Raw genomic sequence first — 23,656 nt, 5'->3', positions numbered from 1 at the left:
GTGGAAGAAACGTTTCATTAAGAGCTTATATAGTGAATTCCCGACCGGTCAATATGAGAATTGGGAGAGATGCCGGTCACTGTTTCCACACGTTAGGTCAGCCGTGTTACATCGACCGAAATCACAAGATTCACTCCGGACCTGGGCGGCGCTACTCTACAAGGGGGCGTGGTATGCGATAGAATGTGGCAGTTTTTCGGCTGCAGGGGATATGGCAGCTATGTCAAGGAAGCAGAGAATGAAGATTGGCGGCGCTGAAGATGAAGACACCCTTGATAGCACCGCGATATTAGCAGAAGCCTACCGACTAGAGGGGCGGTGGGAAGAGGCGGAGCAGCTCTTTGTGCAGGTCATGGAGACGAGGAAGACGAAACTCGGCGCGGACCATCCTGACACGCTAACGAGCATGGGCAACCTGGCGTCAACGTATGGGAACCAGGGCCGATGGGAGGAGGCGGAGCAGCTCTTTGTGCAGGTCATGGAGACGAGGAAGATGAAACTCGGCTCGGACCATCCCGACACGCTAACGAGCATGGGCAACCTGGCGTCAACGTATAGGAACCAGGGCCGATGGGAGGAGGCGGAGCAGCTCGACGTGCAGGTCATGGAGACGAGCAAGATGAAACTCGGCTCGGACCATCCCTCCACGCTAACAAGCATGGCTAACCTGGCGTCGACGTTCTGGAACCAGGGCCGTTGGGAGGATGCGGAGCAGCTCTTTGTGCAGGTCATGGAGACGAGCAAGATGAAACTCGGCTCGGACCATCCCGACACGCTAACAAGCATGGCTAACCTGGCGTCGACGTTCTGGAACCAGGGCCGTTGGGAGGATGCGGAGCAGCTCTTTGTGCAGGTCATGGAGACGAGCAAGACGAAACTCGGCGCGGACCATCCTTCCACGCTAACGAGCATGGGCAACCTGGCGTCAACGTATAGGAACCAGGGCCGATGGGAGGATGCGGAGCAGCTCGAAGTGCAGGTCATGGAGACGAGGAAGACAAAACTCGGCGCGGACCATCCTTCCACGCTAACGAGCATGGGCAACCTGGCGTCAACGTATAGGAACCAGGGCCGATGGGAGGAGGCGGAGCAACTCGACGTGCAGGTCATGGAGACGAGCAAGATGAAACTCGGCGCGGACCATCCCTCCACGCTGACAAGCATGGCTAACCTGGCGTCGACGTTCTGGAACCAGGGCCGTTGGGAGGATGCGGAGCAGCTCGAAGTGCAGGTCATGGAGACGAGGAAGACGAAACTCGGCGCGGACCATCCTGACACGCTGACGACCATGGCCAACCTAGCTTTCACTTGGAAATGTACAGGCCAGCATGCGAAAGCAATCAATTTGCTTCGAACCTGCATAATTAAGCAGCGACGAGTTCTAGGTCTCAGTCATTCTGAGACTGTCTCTAATGACAGCACGCTGCTGGAATGGGAAACTGCGCATCTTGCTACCAAGGCATGATCCAGTTATCCTTCTGTTTGTTTCATGTTGAGTTCGCCTCGCTATACTGGATTTGGATGATTTGATGTTTGTTTATGATTCAAAGGATATTAAGAAAGACACAGAGGAAAAAAGATAAAGGGTCTGAAAACAATATCGGAATCCCAATCCAACTAGTGCTCGCAAAGACTGAAGTCGCCTATCTCAAACTTCTCATTATTTTCCTCCGATTTCAGCCCACGCTCTTCCATAAGCTCCAGCCGATACTCTTTGGCCTTTTCCATACTTATCAGGGGCTCCATATCACTCTGAACAATGTCCCGTAGCTCTCTTGGCAATTGTGACAATGCTTGGTCCACAGCATTTTGTCTCTCGTCACCCCAATCGTCCCTCTGCGGGGGCACATTGGCCGAAGATATAACACGGCGGTGCGGATCCACCAAAAACAGCGCAAGGATCTTGCGATGACCAGGCTTAGACGGATCAGCTAGCGAGAATGAAGAAACCCGGTGCTGGACAGTATTGGGGAAGGTGAGGAGCCGGCCCTCTTTGCACACCACGGCTCCAATGTTCTGGGTGACATTAGTGTCGCCGTTACCAATGACTTCGTCATTGAAGCCGTAGATAGCCTGCAAAAATTGGAATTGACACTGCTCATAGCCGATATCGATCATGTCTTCCATTCCCCGTTGGCGGAAGGCAAGCGTGTTTTCGATAATATTCTCGCTATCATAGTAGTAGATCGCGGTAGCGCAGATGCGCTCATTCTGGCTCAAATTAGGATCTACAGCCAATAAAGAAGGAAGCGTAGAAGTCTCACCAGTTGTCCTTCAATGTGCCAAGTGCCACCTTCGTACGAGGGGTTGTCGGGAGTCAGTTCAATGTTCGCCAGCTTTACAATAACCTGTAGCTTTGTGTCCGGAAAGTGAGTTCGTAGATCGAGGGTTTTCCGTTCTTGCGGGATCGCAAATTCTCCCGGCTCAGGAAGGATGATAGGTCGAGTATCTGCCCATTGCTGATGAATATGCCAGAACGCCTCGTCATCGTGATCGTCCCCTTCCGGCTCTTGTGGCTCAGGATCTGGGTGCTCGCCATATTCAACGCTTTCCCACGGGATTCTTTTATCGCCTGATTCGGACAGGCTTTTGTTCCAGAGAGGAATTGTCCGAGCAATTATCTTCTCAACAACTTCATACAAACCTTTATGGTGGACAGGATGGGCATTATTGATATATGACACAATTCGGCAGCGTGTATCATCCAGAAGTTCCACATCGCACGGAAGCCATTGGAACTTGTTGCTGAAGATTGTCTTGGAGGACCATTGGGACCGATCTTGAACCAACACAGTTTCCTCCTCCGAAGGAACGGGGAGAACATCTCCTTGGGTTACACTGCTAAGGCAGTCATCGAGGGTAATAACTCTGTCTGGAAGAACACGAGTTTGACCATAGATCACAGGGAACAACGAGGGATGTACTAGGTCGACCACCTTGTTATCAGAGCCCGGGTGGTAGTCCTTTTGGTCCTCGGGGACGTTTTCGAAAGGTTTAACAGCTTCTTTCAATGCCTGCTGTACATCTTTCGACACGGCTGTATCGGACTTGACCACGCCCGCATCAAAGACACGGAGAAACCCCGTTTCTTTGAGACAGCCGGCCTTCCATTGAAGCTCTTTAATGACCCAGTCCATCATCTTGGGTGTGATGTCTTGATCACTCTGGGCGATTTCCTTGCGCCATTTGGTCGTGATTTCTTCATCAAAAACCTACCGAAGATCAGAAAAACTCCACATATAGAAAAACAAGTATAAACCCACCTTTTGATCCCATTGGGGCTTTTCAGTGATGGTATTCATCACTCGCATCATAAGAATATCTCGGTGGATCTGTAGGTTGCTACAGAGAATCATTAATTCGAGAGTTCACCCTTGGTACCAAACACACATACGACGGGAAGCAATTGTCCAGCTGATCAATATCCAACGCATTGGGAAAGCCATCCATCCACCGGTTGAGCACGTTTTTCTGGCCGGTCAGCGTACGTTTCCCTTTTCAGAAAGTTCTGAATCCTCACAGCAGGTGGATGGTTCAACTTCACATTGAAACCTGGCATTTGAAGTTGCGGATTAAAATCTGGAGACATTTTGAGGCAATTGTAGATTGTTGTAGAGAGGTAAAGGAGGGCTTGTCGTTTTGCTTTATACGGCCTCAACACCCAGGCAGGCACACGCTAGTTCCAGGCAGACATGGCGCTAAGACATTTTGGGCGAATCTGCCTGGAGTATGGGGTTTTGCCTATCGATTTTTTTAACTCCGGACTAGGGCGATTAGATAGACAAAAGATGTTTTATTTCTTAAATCATCCATTTCTGTCATCAGTCTTCCACGTCCCGTACGGTAAACCAATAAACCATGGGAAAGCCCCGCGTCTCTATATCTACCATGAATTTGGAATTGACTCGAACTAAACCTTCCGCCTGAGACCAACCTTCACTCCATTGGCACCGCTAACAGTCAAAGTAAGATCCTCAGTCCAAGGTGTCGGATCTCTGGATTCAATTTCCTCAAATTCCTGCGCGAAACGCACCAATACATATATTGCTTCGGTGAGGGCGTATTGTTGGCCTAAACAGACACGCGGACCACCGTTAAATGGTAGATATTCCTATGACAATGGTGCGTCGTAAGTATTGTGTCTAAATATGAGTAAGATAAATGGGATGAAACATACCCAAGTCAAGTCATTCTTCACCCAGCGTTCCGGACGAAACTCATCGGCATCTTCGCCAAACAGATCCTTTCGACGGTGCATGGCATAAACAGTATAAATAACCCAGTCACCTTTCTTGATGAGTATGGGTGCATCGCCATTGGATCCTCCGCCCCGTGGTAGAATAGTGTCTTTGATGGCCATTTTGGCGTTATTCGGGACAGGTGGATATAATCTAAGGGCTGCAATATCACCAAGAAACTGGTTAGCGACGGTGAATAGAAACATAGGCATTGAATCAAGTTACAACTTACTCTCATTGACACAATACTTGGCATACTTCAGGTTCCTCAACTGCTCGTACACCGGTTGTTGGCCATTCAACTCCGTAGCAACTTCTTCTCGCAGCTTTTTCCAAATATCCGGTCTCTTGGCAATGCTGAAGAATAGACTACTGATCAGACTCGCGGTCGTGTCACGGCCAGCGAGAAGCAGGCTCAATAGCTCATCGCGTAGCTTTTCCCTGTCATCTGTGGCGGCAGCAAGCTCCCGCAGGAAGGTCTTTCTCTCGCCTTCGTTCTTTTCATGTGCAGAATCTTTGCCGGTTTTCCGATACTCCAATGCTTGATCAACATAGTTGTCAACGTATCGTCGACAGAATTGGTGTGCCTCAACCGCTTTGGGATCCGTCCGTCGAAACTTCTCCCAAGGGCCCAACCGTAAACCGAGAGAGATGTCCTTCAAAGCGTACACAAATGAATCACTGAAAATCTGATCACCACCCTCTGTCAGCGTATGACTCGACGTTCCAAACAGAAACTCTGTAGAGGAATCCATGGTGAACCGGAAGAATAGCGGTTGCAAGTCAATCGTCTTTGCTTCCGATGAAGAGATCTGTCGCAGTAGTTCCTGCAAATGAGATTCGATAATGCTCAGATCCGCAACCTGCGACTTGTTAAAACTTGGGCGCAGGAGCGCTCGCGAATGAGCCCATTCTTCTCCATCAGTGACGAACACCCCCCGTCCCAACAGTGGGCCCATGATTGCAGGCCGATTTCCCAGTGAATAGTCTTTGAACTTCAACGATAGCATGGTCTTGATGTTGACCGGGTCGATGGTGAAAACGCCTCGGCCACCCATGGCGACTACCTCGTGAGTATGTCCGATCTTGAAATAACGGCTGGTGAATTTGTCGAGGTAGGCTTTGTTTTTGAAGGCTTTGGCATTTTCAATGATGAAGGAAAGTCCAAACAGGCGGTCTTTGTATCGTGCAAGGAGAGGTTTGCAGCCATTTTGGCTACTGAACCGACGTCGTTGAATGAAGAGAACCACACGGGAGAAGATGAAATAGCCAAAGAAGATGAGAAGAGAGTTAACGAGAACCAGTGTTGAGACTGAACTCTGCCTAGCTTTGATGGGGTCCAAGATACTAAAGGCACCCATTGCTGCTCAACCACAAGACTTAACCACGAGGGGTGTGACAAAGGCACGCCGAGCTTAGGGTGATGGAGAGAGTGCACAGAAAGACAAGAATGAATCTTGGGGTGGGCACCCTGTTTGACGTGGTGTATCATCTACATATGTATACATTTCAATTCCATTTATACACCACGGTGATGATAACCATCTTGTTTTGAAAAATACAGTATAGTTTAGAGTATTACTCGTACGACGGACTGCTAGTTGGTGTATTTACACGATGTAATTTGCAATTAACGGGCGCTAGTCCCAAGTAGGCAGTGCCTCTTTCAGCCCCAAATGACAATAGTGCAATAGGTAAGGTTCATATGCAGAGGTAACCGCAATAAGCAAATGCCCATTGCGTACTTCTAAAGAAAGTACAAGGGGGATGCCTAGAGTTCACACTAAAATCTGACATCCTACGAGATGCATCCAAGTTATAGCTTGATGTTTACTAAATTCCTTAAAAGGGCTCGAAGCTTACTGTGGGGCCAAGCCCTCACACTAAAATCTGACGATCTGCAACTTAAGTAGATCAGCAATGGGAAAAACAAGAATTAGCCGGAATGCTTAATGCTCACTTAAATCTGAAAGTATCATGCACCAATATACGAGCCTCGCCTTGAATCAATTGACTGATGTTGCATCCAGCTGCATACGAGGGGTTTCACTTCATTGGCACGTCGTAGAAAGAGCATTCACTCAATCTAGACTTCTGAAACGTGGACTAAAATTTTCATCGCTATTGACTAGTCTGCATCAATTGTTTCCGTTTCAATAAGTCTTGTTTCATGTGAAAGTAAGTCGGCTGATTTACATTATAATGAAAGTAAATTTACCAAGTTCCATGGCCACCGAAAGGTGATCAATGGATCAAGGCTTTTCCTGTTCCTGTGCTTGTTGCGGCTGAGATGGCTGCGGTTCCTTGGTCTTTCGGATATCTTTCCATCCCATTCCCCATGCCAAGAGAAAAGTGCAAGCGCCACAAGCGGCCCCCAAGTAGAATACACGATCCACACTCTTGGCATAAGCAATCAAGACATTTTCAAGGACGGATGACGGGACCGCACTCCGAAGACCCGTCGCCCCCGCAGCGATAGCAGTGTCGGGATCGACGGAGGGGGCGTATTGTGGGATTAGAGTTCTGAGACTGTTGGAGAAAATGGTATTCCCAAAGCTGACGAGTAAGGCTCCGGCCAGTTGTGGACAAAACATCAACATCGCCACGCTGACGGGAATTTGCTGCGGTTGGACGGAGTTTTGGATGGCGATCATTGGCTGTTGTTTGTGAATGATGTGTCAGAGTTGGGGTTGGAACGAGATATTGAGGAAATAGGTGCTAAACTTACCATTTGCAGCCCGAGACCGTAGCCAGCGCCCAGTATAATCTGGAAACCAATTCTTCGGGCAAGGGGTGTTGTGAGCGAGTACGTTGAGATGAGACCGGCTGCTATGGAAATCAATACTGCCCCTATCAGACTGAATGGTAGGTAGTATCCGAGTTTGGAGACTATTAATTCAAGGCCGAGTCAGTAATGCTGTTCAGAATTCTGCCCGGGGAGCGAATTCCAAGTACCTAGTGTTCCACTCAGCACAGCCATCAATAATTGAGGGATAATGTTCGGAAGTAGCTGAAGACCACTGATTAGAGGGGAGGCTCCTAGAACACCTTGAAAATACACTGGCAGAAAGTATGAAGTGGTAAATAGCGATCCCATCGATAAGCCATATGTAGCGCAGCTAGACCACACAGCTTTCTGGCTCATTAGTGCCAGTGGGATAAGAGCGTTGTCTCCATTCTTCCAGTCCCAGGCAAGCCAAATGAAGAAAGTGACGCCGGAGCCGCAGAACAGCCCGATGACAGTCGGGCTACCCCAGGGGTATTGGTTGCCACCAAATTGAATTGCCATGAGCAACATGATAGTAGCTCCTGCAAAACCAGCGAATCCAATGAAATCCAGTTTTGTATGCAGAGTGCGAAGGACGGCGATAGGAGGTAGTTTAGGGATAGGATCTGGAATGCGAATCATGATAATCAACGCGGCTACGACTGCTCCAATCGGTAGGTTAATCCAGAAACACCATCGCCAGGTTGTGTATTCAGTCAGCGCCCCTCCTACCAAGGGCCCGGAAGCGAGACCTAGTTGAGAGACTTCAATAGCCGTTAGTTGTCTGGCCTTGATAACAGACTCGTGAACTCTTTTCTTTCACTTACTCCCCATCGCGACACCAAGCAAGGCCGGGCGTTTCTGCAATGGAACAATTCCAGCGATGATAGTAACACATCCATTCTGAATCCCAGAATTTCCAATCCCAGCAATGGCTCGACCAACAATAAGCATCTTTGAAGATGTCGCCAAGGCACAAATCAAAGATCCTAATTCGAAGATGGAAAAAAAGACCAAGAGAGTCCATTTGGGCGTGAAGTTTGTATAGAGTTTGCCGGTCAATGGTTGAAGGGCAGCACTTGCAGAAAGGTAAGAAACAAGACAATTGAAGAGTTGTATTAATCAGGCTGGCTTACTTGGAAAGTTGGTAGGCTGCTCCATACCAACCAAGGTCTGGAAGGGAGTTAAATTCATTGGTAATCGCGGGAAGTGCCTAGGTGTAGGAAGTGATATTAGAGATGATTATTAGGAATCTCGCAGGAGCTCACATACTGTCGATACAATTGATACATCAAGTAACATCAAATAACACACAATGGTGATGGCGGTCATTATAATCAACAGCGGAAATCCTTCCAACCATTGTGGCTCATTGTTGCCCATCTCAGCGATAGGTTGAGATGGGTAATTGGTCGCAGGGGATGTTTTCCCAGGCGTAATTATAGAATCATCTGTTACAGGGTGATCACCATTACTGCCCTGTTGTAAGGTGTGGTCTTTGGACCCCTCATTCTCGCTCGACATTGCTATATGCAGTGCTAGGAGTGAGTGATATATCTAGGAGAAAGGTGTCAAAGGGAAGGGAGATATGTTTGATTTTCAATCACTAACAAAATCTTGGAAGAAAAAAAGAAAAGTGTGACCAGGGGTAAGGACTGCGAGTGGACAAAAAACGAATCTTACATTATTGTACTCAAGGTTCGGAGTAACACTGCTTGCCTCGCCCTCGCAGATCACTCGCAGATCGCCATTGGGCGGCTAGTATAAAAATATATCCCTCCGCGTACTTTCCAATAGTGATAGCCACTGTACTCCATAGATGAAGATGATCAGTGAATACTCAAAATTACGACACCTCCTGGCCCCCAAACTCACTACTAAAATTAATTAGCTCTAATATGTAAATTACACCAAAGCACATACGTCGTATGACAACTGTATTTTTTGTATTTTTTGTATTTTATATAGCTTATGTGATCATCACCTGTGCACGGTTGTATGCTGCCCAAGAGGATAGTTGTCCAGTCAAACACTCTCAGGTCGCTGACCCCACACAATTCGTAGGGGGAAATATCCACCCTTCTCGCGAAGCTCCTCTGCCAGCTCAGAAATGAATGATTCAGATTCAGCTTCGCTCATACACTTTAAGCCACCCGGGAAGCCTAGCACTGGAATTAATTACTGTATCACTTGATCAACGACAAATTTCGACTAACCTTTGCATGCTTTCAGAAGCTGTGTGGCAGTGAAGCAGTAGGCCTGAACGGTCTGCTCACGAAGCTTGGGATCGGGACAGGCCGCACCCAGGCAAATCGGAGCTAGCATTGTGCCGACGCGAATGAAGCCTTCTTCTCTAATCCACGACTCCATGGCACCACCTCTGAAGCTCAAGTCGGAGCCCATACCGGCGGAAAGCTCGCCGATCAGAGCTCCCAGCCGCTTGACCTGAGGACCATTCGGTTCATGCGAGCTGTGCTCGGTTTCAACCAACTGAATCCAACCGCCTGGCTTGACAATCTTCATAAGTTCGAGCACGCAGTCCTTTGACTTGGTTCCGACGCCGAAAAGTGTCAGTCGCTGGTGTACGAGGTCGAAGGATTGCAGCCACGATTCGGGCCAAGGACCCATGGAGCTTTGTACCACAAGCTTGACTCCCGGGGGAGGGTTTTGAGGGAACCGTTCACCCGTAATATCAATACCGACGAGCTCGCATGTTTCGGGATGAGTGAGTGAAGGTCGGAAATCGTCCAGCCAGTAGCCTTATGATAGAGTCATATGTCAGTAACAACGCCTTCTTTTCCCAATGGGAAATGAACAGAAGTAAGTGTACCATCAGAAGTTCCGGCGTCAAGAATTCTAAGATTCTTCTGGGATACTTGCAAAGGTGCCAGGACCAGTTTACCCATTCCAAGCTTGAAGGCTTGGTGCTGGCCAGCAAGGCGTTGGTTCTCAACCGTCTCATCAAAGACGTACTCGTATTTCTCGTTGGAACCCATGGTTGCAGTAAGGTCTCTGTATGAAGCTGAGTGATTGTTGGAAATGATAAAGAATATAACTTTTGATTTCCTTGGTGTTATTCGAGATAATAACTAGAGACACTTAAATGTAACGCAAGTTGGATGTGCTGCAGTTATCTGATGGGGGCCAAGCATAGTATCTCAATGTAGGTACCTCACATTGGCTGTGTCTATGAATCTCATCAACGATCATCTTCACTATGACCATTTGCCGAATGAGGAAAAATGCCTGAGTACATTTGTCAACGCATACGATTTTGTATGAAGAATGGATCTGCGCCTGCAGAAATTGCTCCAAGTGTAAGCTTAGGTGAGCGCTGACTCTGCAGAAACTCTACTGTAGATCTTCGTTTATGCTGGAACCCCTGTTGACATATCCACATCGTAGTTAAAGGCCAGTTGTGGTATGGGGTGATTGGATGATTGGTTCAAGCCTCGTATCTCACACTCAACAACGCTCACGACTAAGACCAATACAGTATGGATCCCATATTGTGGCGGTTTCGTCAACATATACTAGGAGGCGAAGTAGCATTGGGGGCGGCGCGGGCCGAATTTTGGCCCCAAAGATCTTCATAGGAGGATTTTGGAGGCTGCTTTATGAAATGATCGGTCAAAGTCCGCACCTCCACATTCAACAACGCTAAAGACTAAAAATGATACACTATGGACCACGGCATGAGGCGAATTTTGCGAGATGTACGTACTAGATCCACAACAGCGATTCTCTGTCGTGTCTTGATGCTATTCCTGGGACTTTTCAACCGTTTGTGTCAAGTATTGACATTTACTTGGGCAGGATCTACGTAGAGAACATAAGCATAAGTGGCGCCATCCAAGCCAATCAAAGGTGCCAGACACCCACAGGATCAGACAGATCCATTCCGTAAATGCAATAATGATCAGCCTCCAAAACAAACAACCGGTCTATGTATCTGTATCTAGTTCTCATACAGAATGAATACGAAAATTTTAGATACAATGGTATTCAACGTTAGTCTTGTTACATGAAACGGAAATTTTCAAAAGTGCATGTCAGATGTATGTTTATATTTAAGTATACATCGCCAGACCTATGCCCTAAGATTTCCCAACAATATCATATCATTCAAGGCTTTCTGAGCTCAACTCTTAGCATGCCTTCTACCATTGAGCCAATTGCGGTCATTGGAAGCTCTTGTCGGTTTCCAGGCAGCTGCGATACCCCTTCTAAACTCTGGGAGCTCCTACAAAACCCTAGGGATTTACTTCGCAAGATTCCGGAAGAAAGGTTCAACATCAAAGGCTTCTATCATCCCGACCCGATCCATCACGGCACCACCAACGTCCAAAGCTCCTACTTTCTTGATGAAGATCCAAGTAAGTTCGACGCAAACTTCTTCGGTATTCCCCCGAAAGAAGCGGAGAGCATCGACCCCCAGCAACGACTACTCATGGAAACCGTATACGATGGTCTCTGTGCTGCTGGTCTGCCTATGGAGCAGCTACGAGGTTCCTCGACCGCTGTTTTTGTCGGTCTTATGTGTGATGACTGGTCTACCATGGTGCAGACCGATATCGACGAAATGCCTACCTATACCGGCACAGGCACTGCCCGCAGTATCATGTCGAACCGCATATCATATTTCTTTGACTGGAACGGCCCGTCTATGACAATCGATACTGCGTGTTCATCCAGTCTCATTGCTGTACACGAGGCCGTGCGTATTCTGCGCAGTGGGGAGTCAAGCATAGCTATTGCAGCAGGGGCAAATCTAATCTTGAGCCCAGGTATGTTTAATTGGAATATCCCAGTTGATTGTGTTTTAGAGAAACTGATGCTAACTTGGTGATCTACTAGCACAATACGTCGCCGAAAGTAATCTGCGCATGCTCTCCCCCACAGGGCGATGCCAGATGTGGGATTCTTCGGCCGATGGATATGGTCGTGGTGAAGGAATTGCATCGGTTGTGCTGAAGACATTGAGTCAGGCCCTGAAAGATGGAGACCACATTGAGTGCATCATCCGCGAAACCGGTGTCAATCAAGATGGTCGTACCTCTGGCATAACAGTCCCCAGCAGTACTGCTCAAACGAACCTGATTCGCGCTACCTATGCACGAGCAGGTCTGGACTTGAACAACCCTATGGATCGCCCCCAATTCTTCCATGCCCACGGAACTGGAACGAAGGCTGGTGATCCCAAAGAAGCAGAAGCCATCCATCAGGCTTTCTTCTCTGGAAACTCAATCCATGATAAACTGTACGTCGGGTCCATCAAATCAGTGATTGGTCACACTGAGGGCACGGCTGGTCTGGCGAGTCTGATAGGGTCCTCTCTCGCTTTACAGAATGCTACCATTCCTCCAAATATGCATTTCAACAGCCTCAATCCTGACATTTTTCCGTTTTACAACTCACTGGAAGTACCGGTGCGCGCGACACAGTGGCCGGCTCTTGCACCGGGTCAGGTTAGAAGAGCAAGCATCAATAGCTTTGGTATGTTCAATGAATTATTTGTATTTGAATATCTTAGTCCATTGGATGCTAACGTCTAATTTATGCAGGTTTTGGTGGAACGAATGCACATGCAATTGTTGAGGAGTATATCCCCGAGATGCACAAGGCCCTCACCAATTCACAGTCAACACTGTGCACACCACTTCTGTTCTCTGCAAACTCAGCAGCTTCCCTTAAAGCCATGCTCACTGAACAACTGGAGTACCTCCAGACCCATTCAAAAACCAACCTGCGCGATCTGGCATTTACGCTTCAACAGCGCAGGTCTACTCTCACGTACAGGAAAGCTATTGCAGGCTCTACAGTCGAGGCTCTCTGCCAGAGTCTCGAGGAATCTACTAGCGATGCTAAACTAGACACTCGCTATCCCTATGTGCCAAAGCCCCGGGCCCTGGCTGTGTTCACTGGACAAGGAGCCCAGTGGCCTCGAATGGGTGCAGCCTTGTTGGAATCATCTGAGTTTGTCAGGCGGCTTGTCGCTGACCTAGACAAATCCTTGGTCAGTCTTCCTGAGTCTGACAGGCCCCAGTGGACGATCCGAGAGCAACTTCTAGCAGCGGACTCATCGTCCCGCGTTGCTGAGGCAGCCATCTCGCAGCCTCTGTGCACTGCTATCCAGATCATTCTGGTGAACCTAATTCAGGCTGCTGGTATCCAACTTCATGCCGTAGTTGGTCATTCATCTGGTACGTGGCACAGTGATTTACTTGATCCAACGAGTAGAGGGCTGACATTTTTTCAGGGGAGATCGGTGCGGCTTACGCTGCAGGGCTCGTATCTGCTCATGATGCCATTCGCATCGCGTATTACCGTGGATTACACGCCAAATCGGCATCCTCTCCTAGTGGAGCCAAAGGCGCCATGGCAGCTGTCGGGACATCACCCGAAGATGCTGAGGAATTTTGCCAGCGTGAGGAACTGCATGGCCGTGTTCAAGTCGCGGCTTACAACTCATCATCAAGCCTTACCTTGTCTGGGGATGAAGAGGCCATTGACACGGCAGTTGATCTCCTGAAGGGCGACCAAAAGTTCGCACGCCGCTTGAAGGTTGATACGGCTTACCACTCGGCACATATGGAACCTTGTGCAAAGCCTTACCTCGAGTCTCTTCAGCGTTGCAGCATAGGGAAATTGGAACCCACAGGGCAGAAACCCACGTGGCTGTCAAGTGTCTGGAAAGGTACTGTCATGAGCGCCACCAACATTTCTGAGCAGTATTGGGTTAGCAATATGGTTCAGCCAGTCTTGTTTTCCTCTGCAGTGATGGCTGCCCTCGAGGACGGAAATAACTTTGACGTTGCAATCGAGATTGGTCCCCATGCTGCTCTCAAGGGACCGGCTTCGGATACTTTAGCAGAGGCTAGTGTACAGCTCCCTTATACAGGGCTTTTATCTCGTGGGAAGGATGATGTGGAAGAACTGTCGACAGCTCTAGGATTCTTGTGGTCACATCTCGGTGCTGGCGTTGTCAAATTTGACAACTTCGATCAAGTTTTCAATGCTGACAGTGATTGCCGAGTGCTCTTGACTGATCTCCCAAGCTATCCTTTTAATCATCAACATGGATACTGGGCCGAATCTCGGATTTCGCGAGCTCAAAAGCAGCTCACGGTTGCACCCCATCCGGTCTTGGGAACGTCTTGTGTCGGAACTACAACATCCACTGAGGCACAATGGAAAAACATCCTGAGACCCTCTGAGATTTCATGGTTACAGGGGCACAAGCTGCAAGGTCAGATGGTCTTTCCAGCAACCGGGTATGTTGTCATGGCCCTCGAAGCGATGAAAGCACTGGCCGGAGAAAGCCAAATTGCCCACTTCCGTATCACGAATGTGATCTTGGAACGTGCGATCGTGTTCAACGATGACAATGCAAGCATTGAATCTCTCTTCAGTGTCAAAATCTCTGAATCAGATGCCAGCCATATCTTGGCCGACTTCACCTGTTTTTCGACGCCGCAGGGTGATCGGTCCATGGCGTCCAACGTCAAAGGGCGCGTTGAGGTCAAGCTGGGCAGCTCCTCGGTGGATAGCCTCCCTGCATGCTCTCATTCAAAGTACTACAATCTGGTGGATGTAGACATCAACCGTTTCTATTCTGCGCTGCGAAAGATTGGCTATGAGTACTCTGAGCCCTTCCGCGGCATGGCGAGTATCAAGCGCAGGATGGGTTTTGCCCATGGTACTCTGGTTGATCAAGCTGCTTCCGAATGGGAAGATCAGCTTCTGCTGCATCCTGGGATGTTGGATACCGCATTGCAGACCCTGTTCGCTGCCTTCAGCTACCCAGGTGATGAAAGTTTGCGGTCCCTTCACGTTCCTGTCCAGATCGACTCGCTCGAGTTCAATCCCCACTTCCGTCTCAGTGGATCAGGGAAACAGCTAATTGTCCCTTGGGAAACTACAGTCAGAGATGAGGAGTCCACTTCTATCAAGGCTGATCTTCAGCTGTTCACCGAGACTGGCGAGCATACATTCTTGCAGATTGAGGGCATCAGCCTCAAGCCCTTCACCCCTGCACGACCAGAGGATGACGCTGCACTGTTTTCCCAATTTGAATACCTCCCAGCTGCTCCCGATGGTGTGCTCGCAGCCCTTGGTGAACGCCTCAATGATGATGAGCTGCAAATGGCCAAGGATATGGAGCGACTGTCTTTCTATTATCTTCGTCGCGTTTCTGAAATGAGCGCCGAAGACCGCAGAAATGCCCTCCCTCACCATCAACACCTGATGAATTGGACAGATTATATCGTGGACAAAGTGGCCCGAGGAGACCATCCTTGCGTTGAGAAGGAGTGCATCTCAGACACCCATGAGCAGATCCTGGAGCTGACCAACAAGTATCACGATCGGGTTGATGCACTGTTAATTGAGTCTACGGGCAAAAGCCTTCCCAAAGTTATTCGAGAAAAGGATAGTATTCTCCAGTACATGACCAAAGATGACCTCCTTGGCCGTTTCTACAAAGAAGGAGTCGGTCTTCAGGCTGCAAATTGGTGGCTCGCCAATATGGCAAAGCAAATCAGTCATCGATACCCTCGGATGAAGATTCTCGAGATAGGTTAGTCCGATCTGTGGAACATATCAGACATTAAGATTCTAACACATATTTGACACAGGAGCTGGTACCGGTGGTTCTACACAAGCTATCCTGCCAAAACTTGGATCTGCTTTCTCGACATACACATACACTGACGTGTCCAGTGGATTCTTCGAGGAAGCCGAAGAAAAGTTCAAAGAGTACGCCAATCGCATGATATTTAAGACATTCGACATGCAACGTACTCCTGCAGACCAAGGCTTTGTCGAGGGAAGCTATGATATGGTACTGGCGTCGAACGTCCTCCATGTTGCTGATCCCCTAGAAAATATGATGTCAAATGTTCGCCGGCTACTGAAGCCAGGCGGCTTCCTTGTAAACCTTGAGACGGTTACAAACGAGATTCTTCGCAACGGAGTCATCATGGGTGGTCTCCCTGGATGGTGGATTGCAGCCAACAGTGGCCGACCACACGGTCCAATGCTCAACCTTGACCACTGGGACTCGCTTCTGAAGAAGTGCCAGTTTGGCGGCATTGAGACCTCAACTCCTATTTATGACCAGCTTCATGCGGTTGCAGTCTGGGCTGCGCAAGCTGTTGATGACCGTCTAGAGCTTCTGCGAAATCCCATAGCCTCTCTGCCAGACAGCTACGCCACAGGGACACCACCCTTGATTCTCATCGGAGGTAGATCCCTTGCCACTTATCAGCTTGTTGAAGAAGTTGCGGCATCACTATCCTCGAAATTTTCCTCCCTCGTCCGACTTCCTTCTATCGAGTCCCTGAAAACTGTTACTATACCCGACGGTGCTACAGTTCTGAGCTTGTCTGAGTTGGACGAGCCTCTGATGCGACAGGTGACCGAGGAAAAGATTGAAGGGCTCAAAGCACTGTGGAGATGTGCGAGGAACGTTGTATGGGTATCAAAAGGCGCCCGAGCTGAGCAGCCGTATTCATACATGATGTTCGGCATCGGGAGAGTCGTCAAATTCGAGCAGCCTAATATCAACCTGCAGCTCTTGGATCTTGACGTCTTGGACAAGGAGACCGGCTCAGTTATCTCGACGATGGTATTAAGACATCAACTAATTGATGACTTTTCCAGGCAAGGCGCTGTTGAAGATTTACTCTGGTCTTCTGAGCCAGAAGTCTTCATAGAAAACAAGCAGACACTCATTCCACGTCTGTATCCGAGTGTGATGCAGAATCTCCGAGTCAACTCATCAAGTCGTGCAATTTTTGAACAAGTCAACCCGGCAAAGGCAAATGTGAAGCTTGTGGGCTCCGGCGACTCTTTCCAGCTCGAAGAGGCCTCTCCGTTGAGGGTGACCCAATCGAAGTCATCCAGCGGCGCTCCTGTGATGATCCGTATTCGCCAATCCTTGCTGCAGTTTATAAATCTTGAATCAATTGGTTCCTTTATGCTTTGTACCGGAACAAAGGAGGATGACTCCAAGTCAGCTGTCATCGCCTTGACTCGGGTCTCGGAATCCCCTGCACCAGTCGAACCACTTTGTTGGGTGGACATTCCGTCTTCTCTCGAGTTTGGTCGAATGGCTCTCCTCTCGGTCGCAGCTCAGCTGGTCGCCCAAGCGATTGTTTCACTTGTATCCAAAGCAAGCACTGTAGTAATTCACGACCCCGACAACTTGGTCAAGGGAGCTATTTCTCAGGCAGCTGACAACGCTCATGTCAATGTCAAGTTTACGACATGTCGTCATCAACCTGACGGAGCAGATTGGATTTGGATTCATCGCGCTCTTCCTGCGCGCCTTGTTAAAGAGAAGCTTCCGCAAGACACATCGGTGTTTGTCAACTTTGCAGCTCCCGATGGACCCGACGCACAAGTGACGCAAACCATGGCAGCCTGTCTGTCTGCTAGCTGTGTGGTAGCCAATGCAGATTTATTCTTCACAAACGAGCTGTCCCCCCGTCCAGGAGCCAATCCATCTCAATCGGGCGACATCCTTCAAAGGGCGTGGAAATCTGTGATGGAAAATAGTTTACCTATCAGCTCCACGGATTCCATTCTACTGAGCGATGTAGGGAGGCACAATCCGAGAAGGGAGCCACTTCAGATCGTAGATTGGACTGTTCCAACAATCCAAATCCGTCTCCGACCGGTGGACCATGAAGTGATATTCCGCTCCGACAGGACTTATTTATTGATTGGTCTTGCCGGAGAGGTTGGACAGTCAATCTGTCAATGGATGGCTCGGTGTGGTGCTGGCTGCATCGTCTTAACAAGCCGTAATCCCAAGGTTGACCCAGAATTTATTCGGTCCGTCGAGGAATGCGGTACAAGCGTTCGCGTGTTGTCGTTGTATGTCATCCCCTTCTGTTTCTTTCTCCCAACTCATCAATCAACGCATTGGCTAATGGCAATCCAGGGATATCACGAGCCGAGACTCTCTTCAAAGATGCCTCCAGGAGATTAATCGCAGCATGCCCCAGATCGGGGGAATAGCAAATGGAGCCCTTATCGTGGATGATATGCGCTTCGACGAGATGACCTTGCACAGCATGAACCGGGTTCTAAGACCCAAGGTTGAAGGCAGCAAGCTGCTTGATGAGATCTTCCATGACAAACCCTTGGAGTTCTTCATCATGTTCTCCTCGCTCACCGCGTGTCTCGGAAACAGCGGTCAAAGCAACTACGCTGCCGCGAACATGTACATGACAGCCCTTGCATTCCAACGGCGCAAACGCGGCGTAGCCGCCTCGATCATTGACCTCAGCGCACTGATGGGCATTGGGCATGTTGGTCGGTCTGACACTTTCGATGCAGAATATTTTGCAAGCCTCGGCGCCACCAGCGTGTCCGAATCTGATCTCCACCATATATTTGCCGAGGCTGTCAAGGTTGGCAGAGCAGACTCCGTGGAAAACTTGGAAGTTGTTACGGGGTTGAGCCCTGTGTACATTGGCGAACTGACCAAAGACCAATATCGAAACGATCTGAAGTTCTCTCACCTCACTTTCGAGCGCCTTAACACGCAGGAAGGATCTAGCACTGCTTCAACTGTCTCAGTGAGAGCTCAACTCAAAGAGGCAAAAGCTTTGGACCAGGTTGCGGATACTCTCAAAGGTAAGTGTTCCTCAAACTTTAACGAGAATTTGGCTAACCCGTGAATGTCATATTTTCAGGTTCCTTCACCGCACGTGTGAAGAAGCTTCTCCAGATCCCTTCGGATGAAGCAGTCGAACAGAACAGTGCCCTCGTGGAACTTGGAGTTGACTCCCTGATCGCAATTGACATTCGGTCATGGTTCTTGAAAGAGCTCGATGTTGATATACCGGTCCTCAAGATCCTCGGAGGTACCACCATTGCTGGTTTGATCAACGACAGCATTGAAAAAATCCCAGCCACCATCATTGACATCACTCAGTTGTCGGCCGAGGGCGGGGTGAGGCCGACTATTGCCCCAGCACAACAGGAGACAAAAGTCAATACCCCAACAGTGAAACCCGACCATTCGAAAGTGGGCCCGTCGTTGATTGCCGGCAATACGAGCACACAAGGGACGAGCAGCCCATCCAATGAGAGTGAGAACATCGGATCATCAACTGATGGCACTTCTGTTGAGAGCGAATGGCGCGAAATCCACGTGAAATTCTCTACTGAGATCACTGAGCGCATGTCCTTTGGACAAACAAGGTTCTGGTTTTTGCACCATGCTCTCCAAGATAAAACTACGTTCAATGTCGCTCTCTCTATCCGTCTCTCTGGCGCAATCCAGACCGAAACTTTGAGCAAGGCGCTTGAACGCGTCGGTGAGCGACACGAAGCAATGCGCACCCGCTATTTCTGGTCAGGGGAGCATGAAGATATTCCTACCCAAGGCATTCTCTCTCGTCCTTTGATCAGGCTTGAGAACAGACGCATATCTGACAAATCCGAGGCACAGAAGGCGTTGGACGAAATGCGCGATCATACCTGGGACCTGAGCGACTGGGAGTCTATGAGATTCGTTCTCTTGTCGCTTTCGGATACCGAACATTGGTTGATTGTCGGTAGTCATCACATCACCCTTGATGGCATCAGCATTCAGGTCATCTTTGCCGACCTCGAGAAGGCCTATTTGGGGATGACTCTGCCAGCTCTTCCAGAAAAATCTCAGTACCGATCCCTTGCGGCACAACAGCACCAAGACCACGCGATGGGTCGATTCCAGAAGAGCATCGAGTTTTACAAGAAGATCATTCCAAGAGACGTTCGGCCAATCGAGCTGTTTTCATTTGCAAAGGTGCAAGTGAGGCAGCCACAGACAATCTACCGGTATGTAGCAAGACGAATATGCCTATGAAGGACGGAAGTAGCTAACCACCCACATTGCAGTACCTGCCGCGCTGATATCCGTCTTCAGCCAGAGGACACCGCTCTTATCAAGCAGGTGGCTCGACAGAACCACTCGACGAACTTCCACCTATATACAGCAGTTCTGCAAGTTCTTCTGTTTCGCTTGCTGCCTGGCATCGACGAGCTATTCATCGGGCTTGCCGATGCCAACCGCACCAGCGAAGAAGTCATGGAAACGGTCGGCTTTTTCCTGAACCTGCTCCCCATTCGACTTGACAGGGCTTCTGTCAATTCCAGGTTTGGTACGGTGGTCAAGACGGTCCGAAACAAGGTCTACGGTGTCCTTGAGCACTCGGCTCTCCCCTTTGATGTACTTCTCAATGAGCTGGGAATCAATCGCTCGGCCAATGCGCCGCCCATTTTCCAAGTTTTTGTCGACTATCGCCAGGGAACCCAGGAGCGAGCCAAATTTGCCAACTGCAAGGCTCAGGGAGAACAGTGGTATCACCCTCGCACGGGCTATGATATCTCCTTGGATATACTCGAAAATACTGATGGTGATACTCTACTGTCATTGCAGCTGCAACAATCTCTGTACACTACGGAACACACAGAGCTACTACTTAGAGCCTATGTTAATCTTCTAAAGTCATTCACAAGAGCGTCTGGTGGTGACGTGTTGATCAATTCTGCCCCGGTGTGGGCAACTGAAGATGTCTCCAAAGTGCTACAAGCTGGAACAGGTGAAGAGCTCCCCTTTGCATATGTATGGAGGTATTATTCATTACTAATGGTTATTATAGGAGCCGCACTCTCCCTTCGGTGGCCTCAGACGGTTGTCCGGCGCATCGATGACATGATCCGCCTCCACGGCTCAAAGCCAGCGCTGAAGGACGGCCGCGGCAAGAGCTTCACATACGAGGAAATGGGACGTCGCATCGACTGCATCTCTGAGGCTCTTTCAAACGCCGGAGTCTCCAAGGGATCGGTTGCAGGTGTACTACAGGAGCCCGGTGCGGATTGGATCTGCTCGATGTTAGCTATCTTCCGGATTGGCGCTACCTATCTCCCTCTTGACCTTCGCAACTCAATTCATCGAATTCACAGCGCGGTCAAGGCCGCGCAGCCGACCGCATTTTTGATCGACGAAACAACAGTCGAGACTGTTAGCGCGGTCAAAGCTGCCGGGGCAACCGTGATTGATGTCTCTCACATTGCAACCAGATCTGAAGCAGCCGAGCGTACGCAAGACCTGTCTTCGCCCGGCTCGATTGCTGTGATCTTATTCACAAGTGGGACCACTTCTGAGCCTAAGGGTATTTTGATCAAACACTCTAATCTCGTCAGTCAAAATGAAGGTTTCTCGCAGCAATTGGATGTTGAAAATGGTGCTGTATCGATGGTTCTCCAGCAAAGCGCCTTCAGCTTCGACTTCTCGCTGGAGCAGACCTTTGTCGCGCTCTGCAACGCAGGATGTTTGCTGGTGGCTTCATCCGCTCAACGTGGCGACCCTATTGAAATAACTAGGCTGATGACTGAGGAAAGAGTGACATACACGTCGGGTACGCCGTCAGAGTACGAGATGTGGTTCCGTTTTGCGAAGGAGAACTTGCAGAGCTGCTCTCAGTGGCAGTATGCCTTTTTTGGGGGCGAGCCATTCTCCGACCGTCTTGTGCAGGAATTCCGTCAGCTCGCGGTGCCCTCGCTGAAGATCTTCAACAACTATGGCCCCGGTGAAACAACGATTGCTTGTACTTCTCATGGTCAAATCCCTTACCGAGATACCGAGATAAAGTACCCAACGCCTGCCGGATTCGCTGCACCAAACTACTCAATTTATATAGTTGACGATCAGCTTCAGTCAGTGCCCATTGGGGTGCCGGGAGAAGTGGTCGTCGGTGGTGCTGGAGTCTCAGCGGGATATCTCGGTCTGGACTCTGTGACGCGACAAAAGTTCTTGCCATCGCCTTTTGCGCAACTCAATAGCAATTTCATCTCAAATAACTGGTTGAATATGTATCGCACAGGAGACCGTGGTTTCCTGCGAGCTGATGGGGCTCTATTCCTCGCCGGTCGTATGGATGGAGACACGCAGGTCAAGCTTCGAGGATTCCGGATTGAGCTCGGGGAAATTGAAAACGCCCTGGTGAAAGCTTCTGATGGAGTCTTGACGTATGCTGTGGTCACGTTGAGAGAAGAAAAAGAGGACAAGTTCCTGGTCGCTCATGTGGTTTTCTCCAGTGACTATGTCCAGACCGAAAGACAGGATTTTATCGACCAACTTCAAGCAACGCTCCCCGTGCCGGAATACATGCGCCCTGCCTTGATGATCCCATTGGATGAGATTCCGCTGACTGCCCACTCCAAGATCAACAGGGCAGCGATCCAGGCTCTATCCCTCGAGAACACATCCAATGTGCAACTGCCTTCGCTAAATCGAGAGATGACCGAAACAGAACAGAAACTCGAAGGCCTTTGGCGAATCGTGCTTCCGATGTCTAACATGCGGGCTATTAGTCCTGAAACAAGCTTCTTCCACGTCGGAGGAAGCTCTTTGCTTCTTGTCAAGCTGCAGAGGTTGATCAAGAATGAGTTCAGGGCCGCGCCAAAGCTGAATGAGCTGATGAACGCTGGTCGGCTCGTAGACATGGCATCTGTGGTTGAAACGACCCTTTCATCTCGTATCGATTGGGATGCAGAAATTTTCATTCCAGAAGCTTGGAAAACCGAGTTCTCGAGCGCCGTGGGACCTGAACCACACATCGCACAAAGTTCTAAACAGAAAGGGCTTCAAGTTCTCTTGACTGGTGCAACAGGATATCTCGGAAGACATCTTCTTCCATCACTCATTCAATCCAGCGAGGTTTCAAAGATATTCTGTCTTGTGCGCCTTGGGAATGACATGCACGATCTGACAGCATCCTCCGAAAAGATATCTGTTTTCGCTGGAGACCTTGCTGTCCCTGGCCTAGGACTCAGCCAAACGGAGTTCGAGTATCTCGCCGCTGAGAGTGATGTGATTCTCCACTTCGCCGCCAATAGATCTTTCTGGGACGACTATGAGGTCCTCCGGAATGTCAACCTCCTGTCGGTGAAAGAAATTGCACGACTCGCGCTGCATCGTCGCATCCCCCTCCACTTCCTTTCGTCAGGTGCGGCTCGCATCTACGAAGACCAGGCAGCACTAAGGCTTTACGAGAAAGGTAGCAGTAGTGACAAGAACCTGCCTTTGATGCCTCCGGATGACGGTAGCGATGGCTACGTGGCATCCAAATGGGCAGCGGATCGCTTCTTGAGAAACGTCGCGGAGCAATTCCAACTCCCTATCACTCTACATCGTCCAGTGCCTGTCCCTGGGTTGGGACCCGACCCTAGCCTTGCTGAGCCCGAAACTGACGAGATGGTGAGCCAGCTCGTTGGGGTGGTCAGGAATTTGGGTATTCGCCCGGCAATGAACGAACTTGCGGGTTGGGCAGATACGATTCCAATGCATCTCACTGTCCAGAAGATTTGTGCTGTGGTTTTCGAACCAAATGACAAGATGGCACTGAGGATAGTGAATCACCCTGCAGAGAGACGAATCAATTGGAGTCGATTCATCGAGGAGCTCACGACGGATGCAGAGCTGAGTGGGCTTCCTTCTATGCCAACGTTGCTGTGGATCGGAGAGGCTAAGAGGGCAGGGTTTAGTTATTTCATGCCGTCTCATCGTTTGGTTGTTGTGAGCGACTCTGGTGACATGGTTTCACGACGTTAAAGATGTGTGATATATAAACAAACGGGTAATTGGTCC

The 23,656-nt window shown here is 49.4% G+C and overlaps 6 protein-coding genes across 6 annotated transcripts; 1 reads left to right on the top strand and 5 right to left on the bottom strand.

Annotated features, from left to right (window-relative positions):
- Window positions 1-1,617: 1,617 nt before the first annotated feature.
- On the bottom strand, window positions 1,618-4,360 carry N7529_003004 (DUF4246 domain-containing protein; the record flags this gene model as incomplete). Its single annotated transcript, XM_057238531.1, has 3 exons — window positions 1,618-2,211; window positions 2,265-3,212; window positions 4,178-4,360. The coding sequence occupies 3 exons, from the start codon at window positions 4,358-4,360 to the stop codon at window positions 1,618-1,620; spliced, it is 1,725 nt and encodes a 574-aa protein (XP_057101142.1).
- A 99-nt stretch (window positions 4,361-4,459) lies between these two features.
- Window positions 4,460-5,599, bottom strand: N7529_003003 (cytochrome P450; the record flags this gene model as incomplete). The annotated part of the gene is made up of 1 exon (XM_057238530.1): window positions 4,460-5,599. One exon carries the CDS (start codon window positions 5,597-5,599, stop codon window positions 4,460-4,462), a length of 1,140 nt encoding a protein of 379 aa, XP_057101141.1.
- Window positions 5,600-6,490: 891 nt separating this feature from the next.
- On the bottom strand, window positions 6,491-7,959 carry N7529_003002 (uncharacterized protein; the record flags this gene model as incomplete). Its single annotated transcript, XM_057238529.1, has 4 exons — window positions 6,491-6,895; window positions 6,967-7,127; window positions 7,194-7,769; window positions 7,833-7,959. The coding sequence occupies 4 exons, from the start codon at window positions 7,957-7,959 to the stop codon at window positions 6,491-6,493; spliced, it is 1,269 nt and encodes a 422-aa protein (XP_057101140.1).
- A 178-nt stretch (window positions 7,960-8,137) lies between these two features.
- N7529_003001 (MFS multidrug transporter) lies at window positions 8,138-8,529 on the bottom strand (the record flags this gene model as incomplete). Its single annotated transcript, XM_057238528.1, has 2 exons — window positions 8,138-8,218; window positions 8,278-8,529. 2 exons carry the CDS (start codon window positions 8,527-8,529, stop codon window positions 8,138-8,140), a joined length of 333 nt encoding a protein of 110 aa, XP_057101139.1.
- A 501-nt stretch (window positions 8,530-9,030) lies between these two features.
- N7529_003000 (uncharacterized protein) lies at window positions 9,031-10,001 on the bottom strand (the record flags this gene model as incomplete). Its single annotated transcript, XM_057238527.1, has 3 exons — window positions 9,031-9,173; window positions 9,222-9,764; window positions 9,836-10,001. 3 exons carry the CDS (start codon window positions 9,999-10,001, stop codon window positions 9,031-9,033), a joined length of 852 nt encoding a protein of 283 aa, XP_057101138.1.
- Window positions 10,002-11,158: 1,157 nt separating this feature from the next.
- Window positions 11,159-23,620, top strand: N7529_002999 (uncharacterized protein; the record flags this gene model as incomplete). The annotated part of the gene is made up of 8 exons (XM_057238526.1): window positions 11,159-11,792; window positions 11,863-12,501; window positions 12,570-13,208; window positions 13,265-15,583; window positions 15,642-17,886; window positions 17,954-18,651; window positions 18,711-19,842; window positions 19,903-23,620. 8 exons carry the CDS (start codon window positions 11,159-11,161, stop codon window positions 23,618-23,620), a joined length of 12,024 nt encoding a protein of 4,007 aa, XP_057101137.1.
- Between the last annotated feature and the right edge of the window lie 36 nt (window positions 23,621-23,656).

This window comes from Penicillium soppii, assembly GCF_028829465.1.
Source record: "Penicillium soppii strain IBT 18220 chromosome Unknown utg000003l, whole genome shotgun sequence".
NCBI lineage: Eukaryota > Fungi > Ascomycota > Eurotiomycetes > Eurotiales > Aspergillaceae > Penicillium > Penicillium soppii.
The sequence above is the reverse complement of the archived record's forward strand: the minus strand, read 5'-3'. Positions and strand labels throughout refer to the sequence as shown.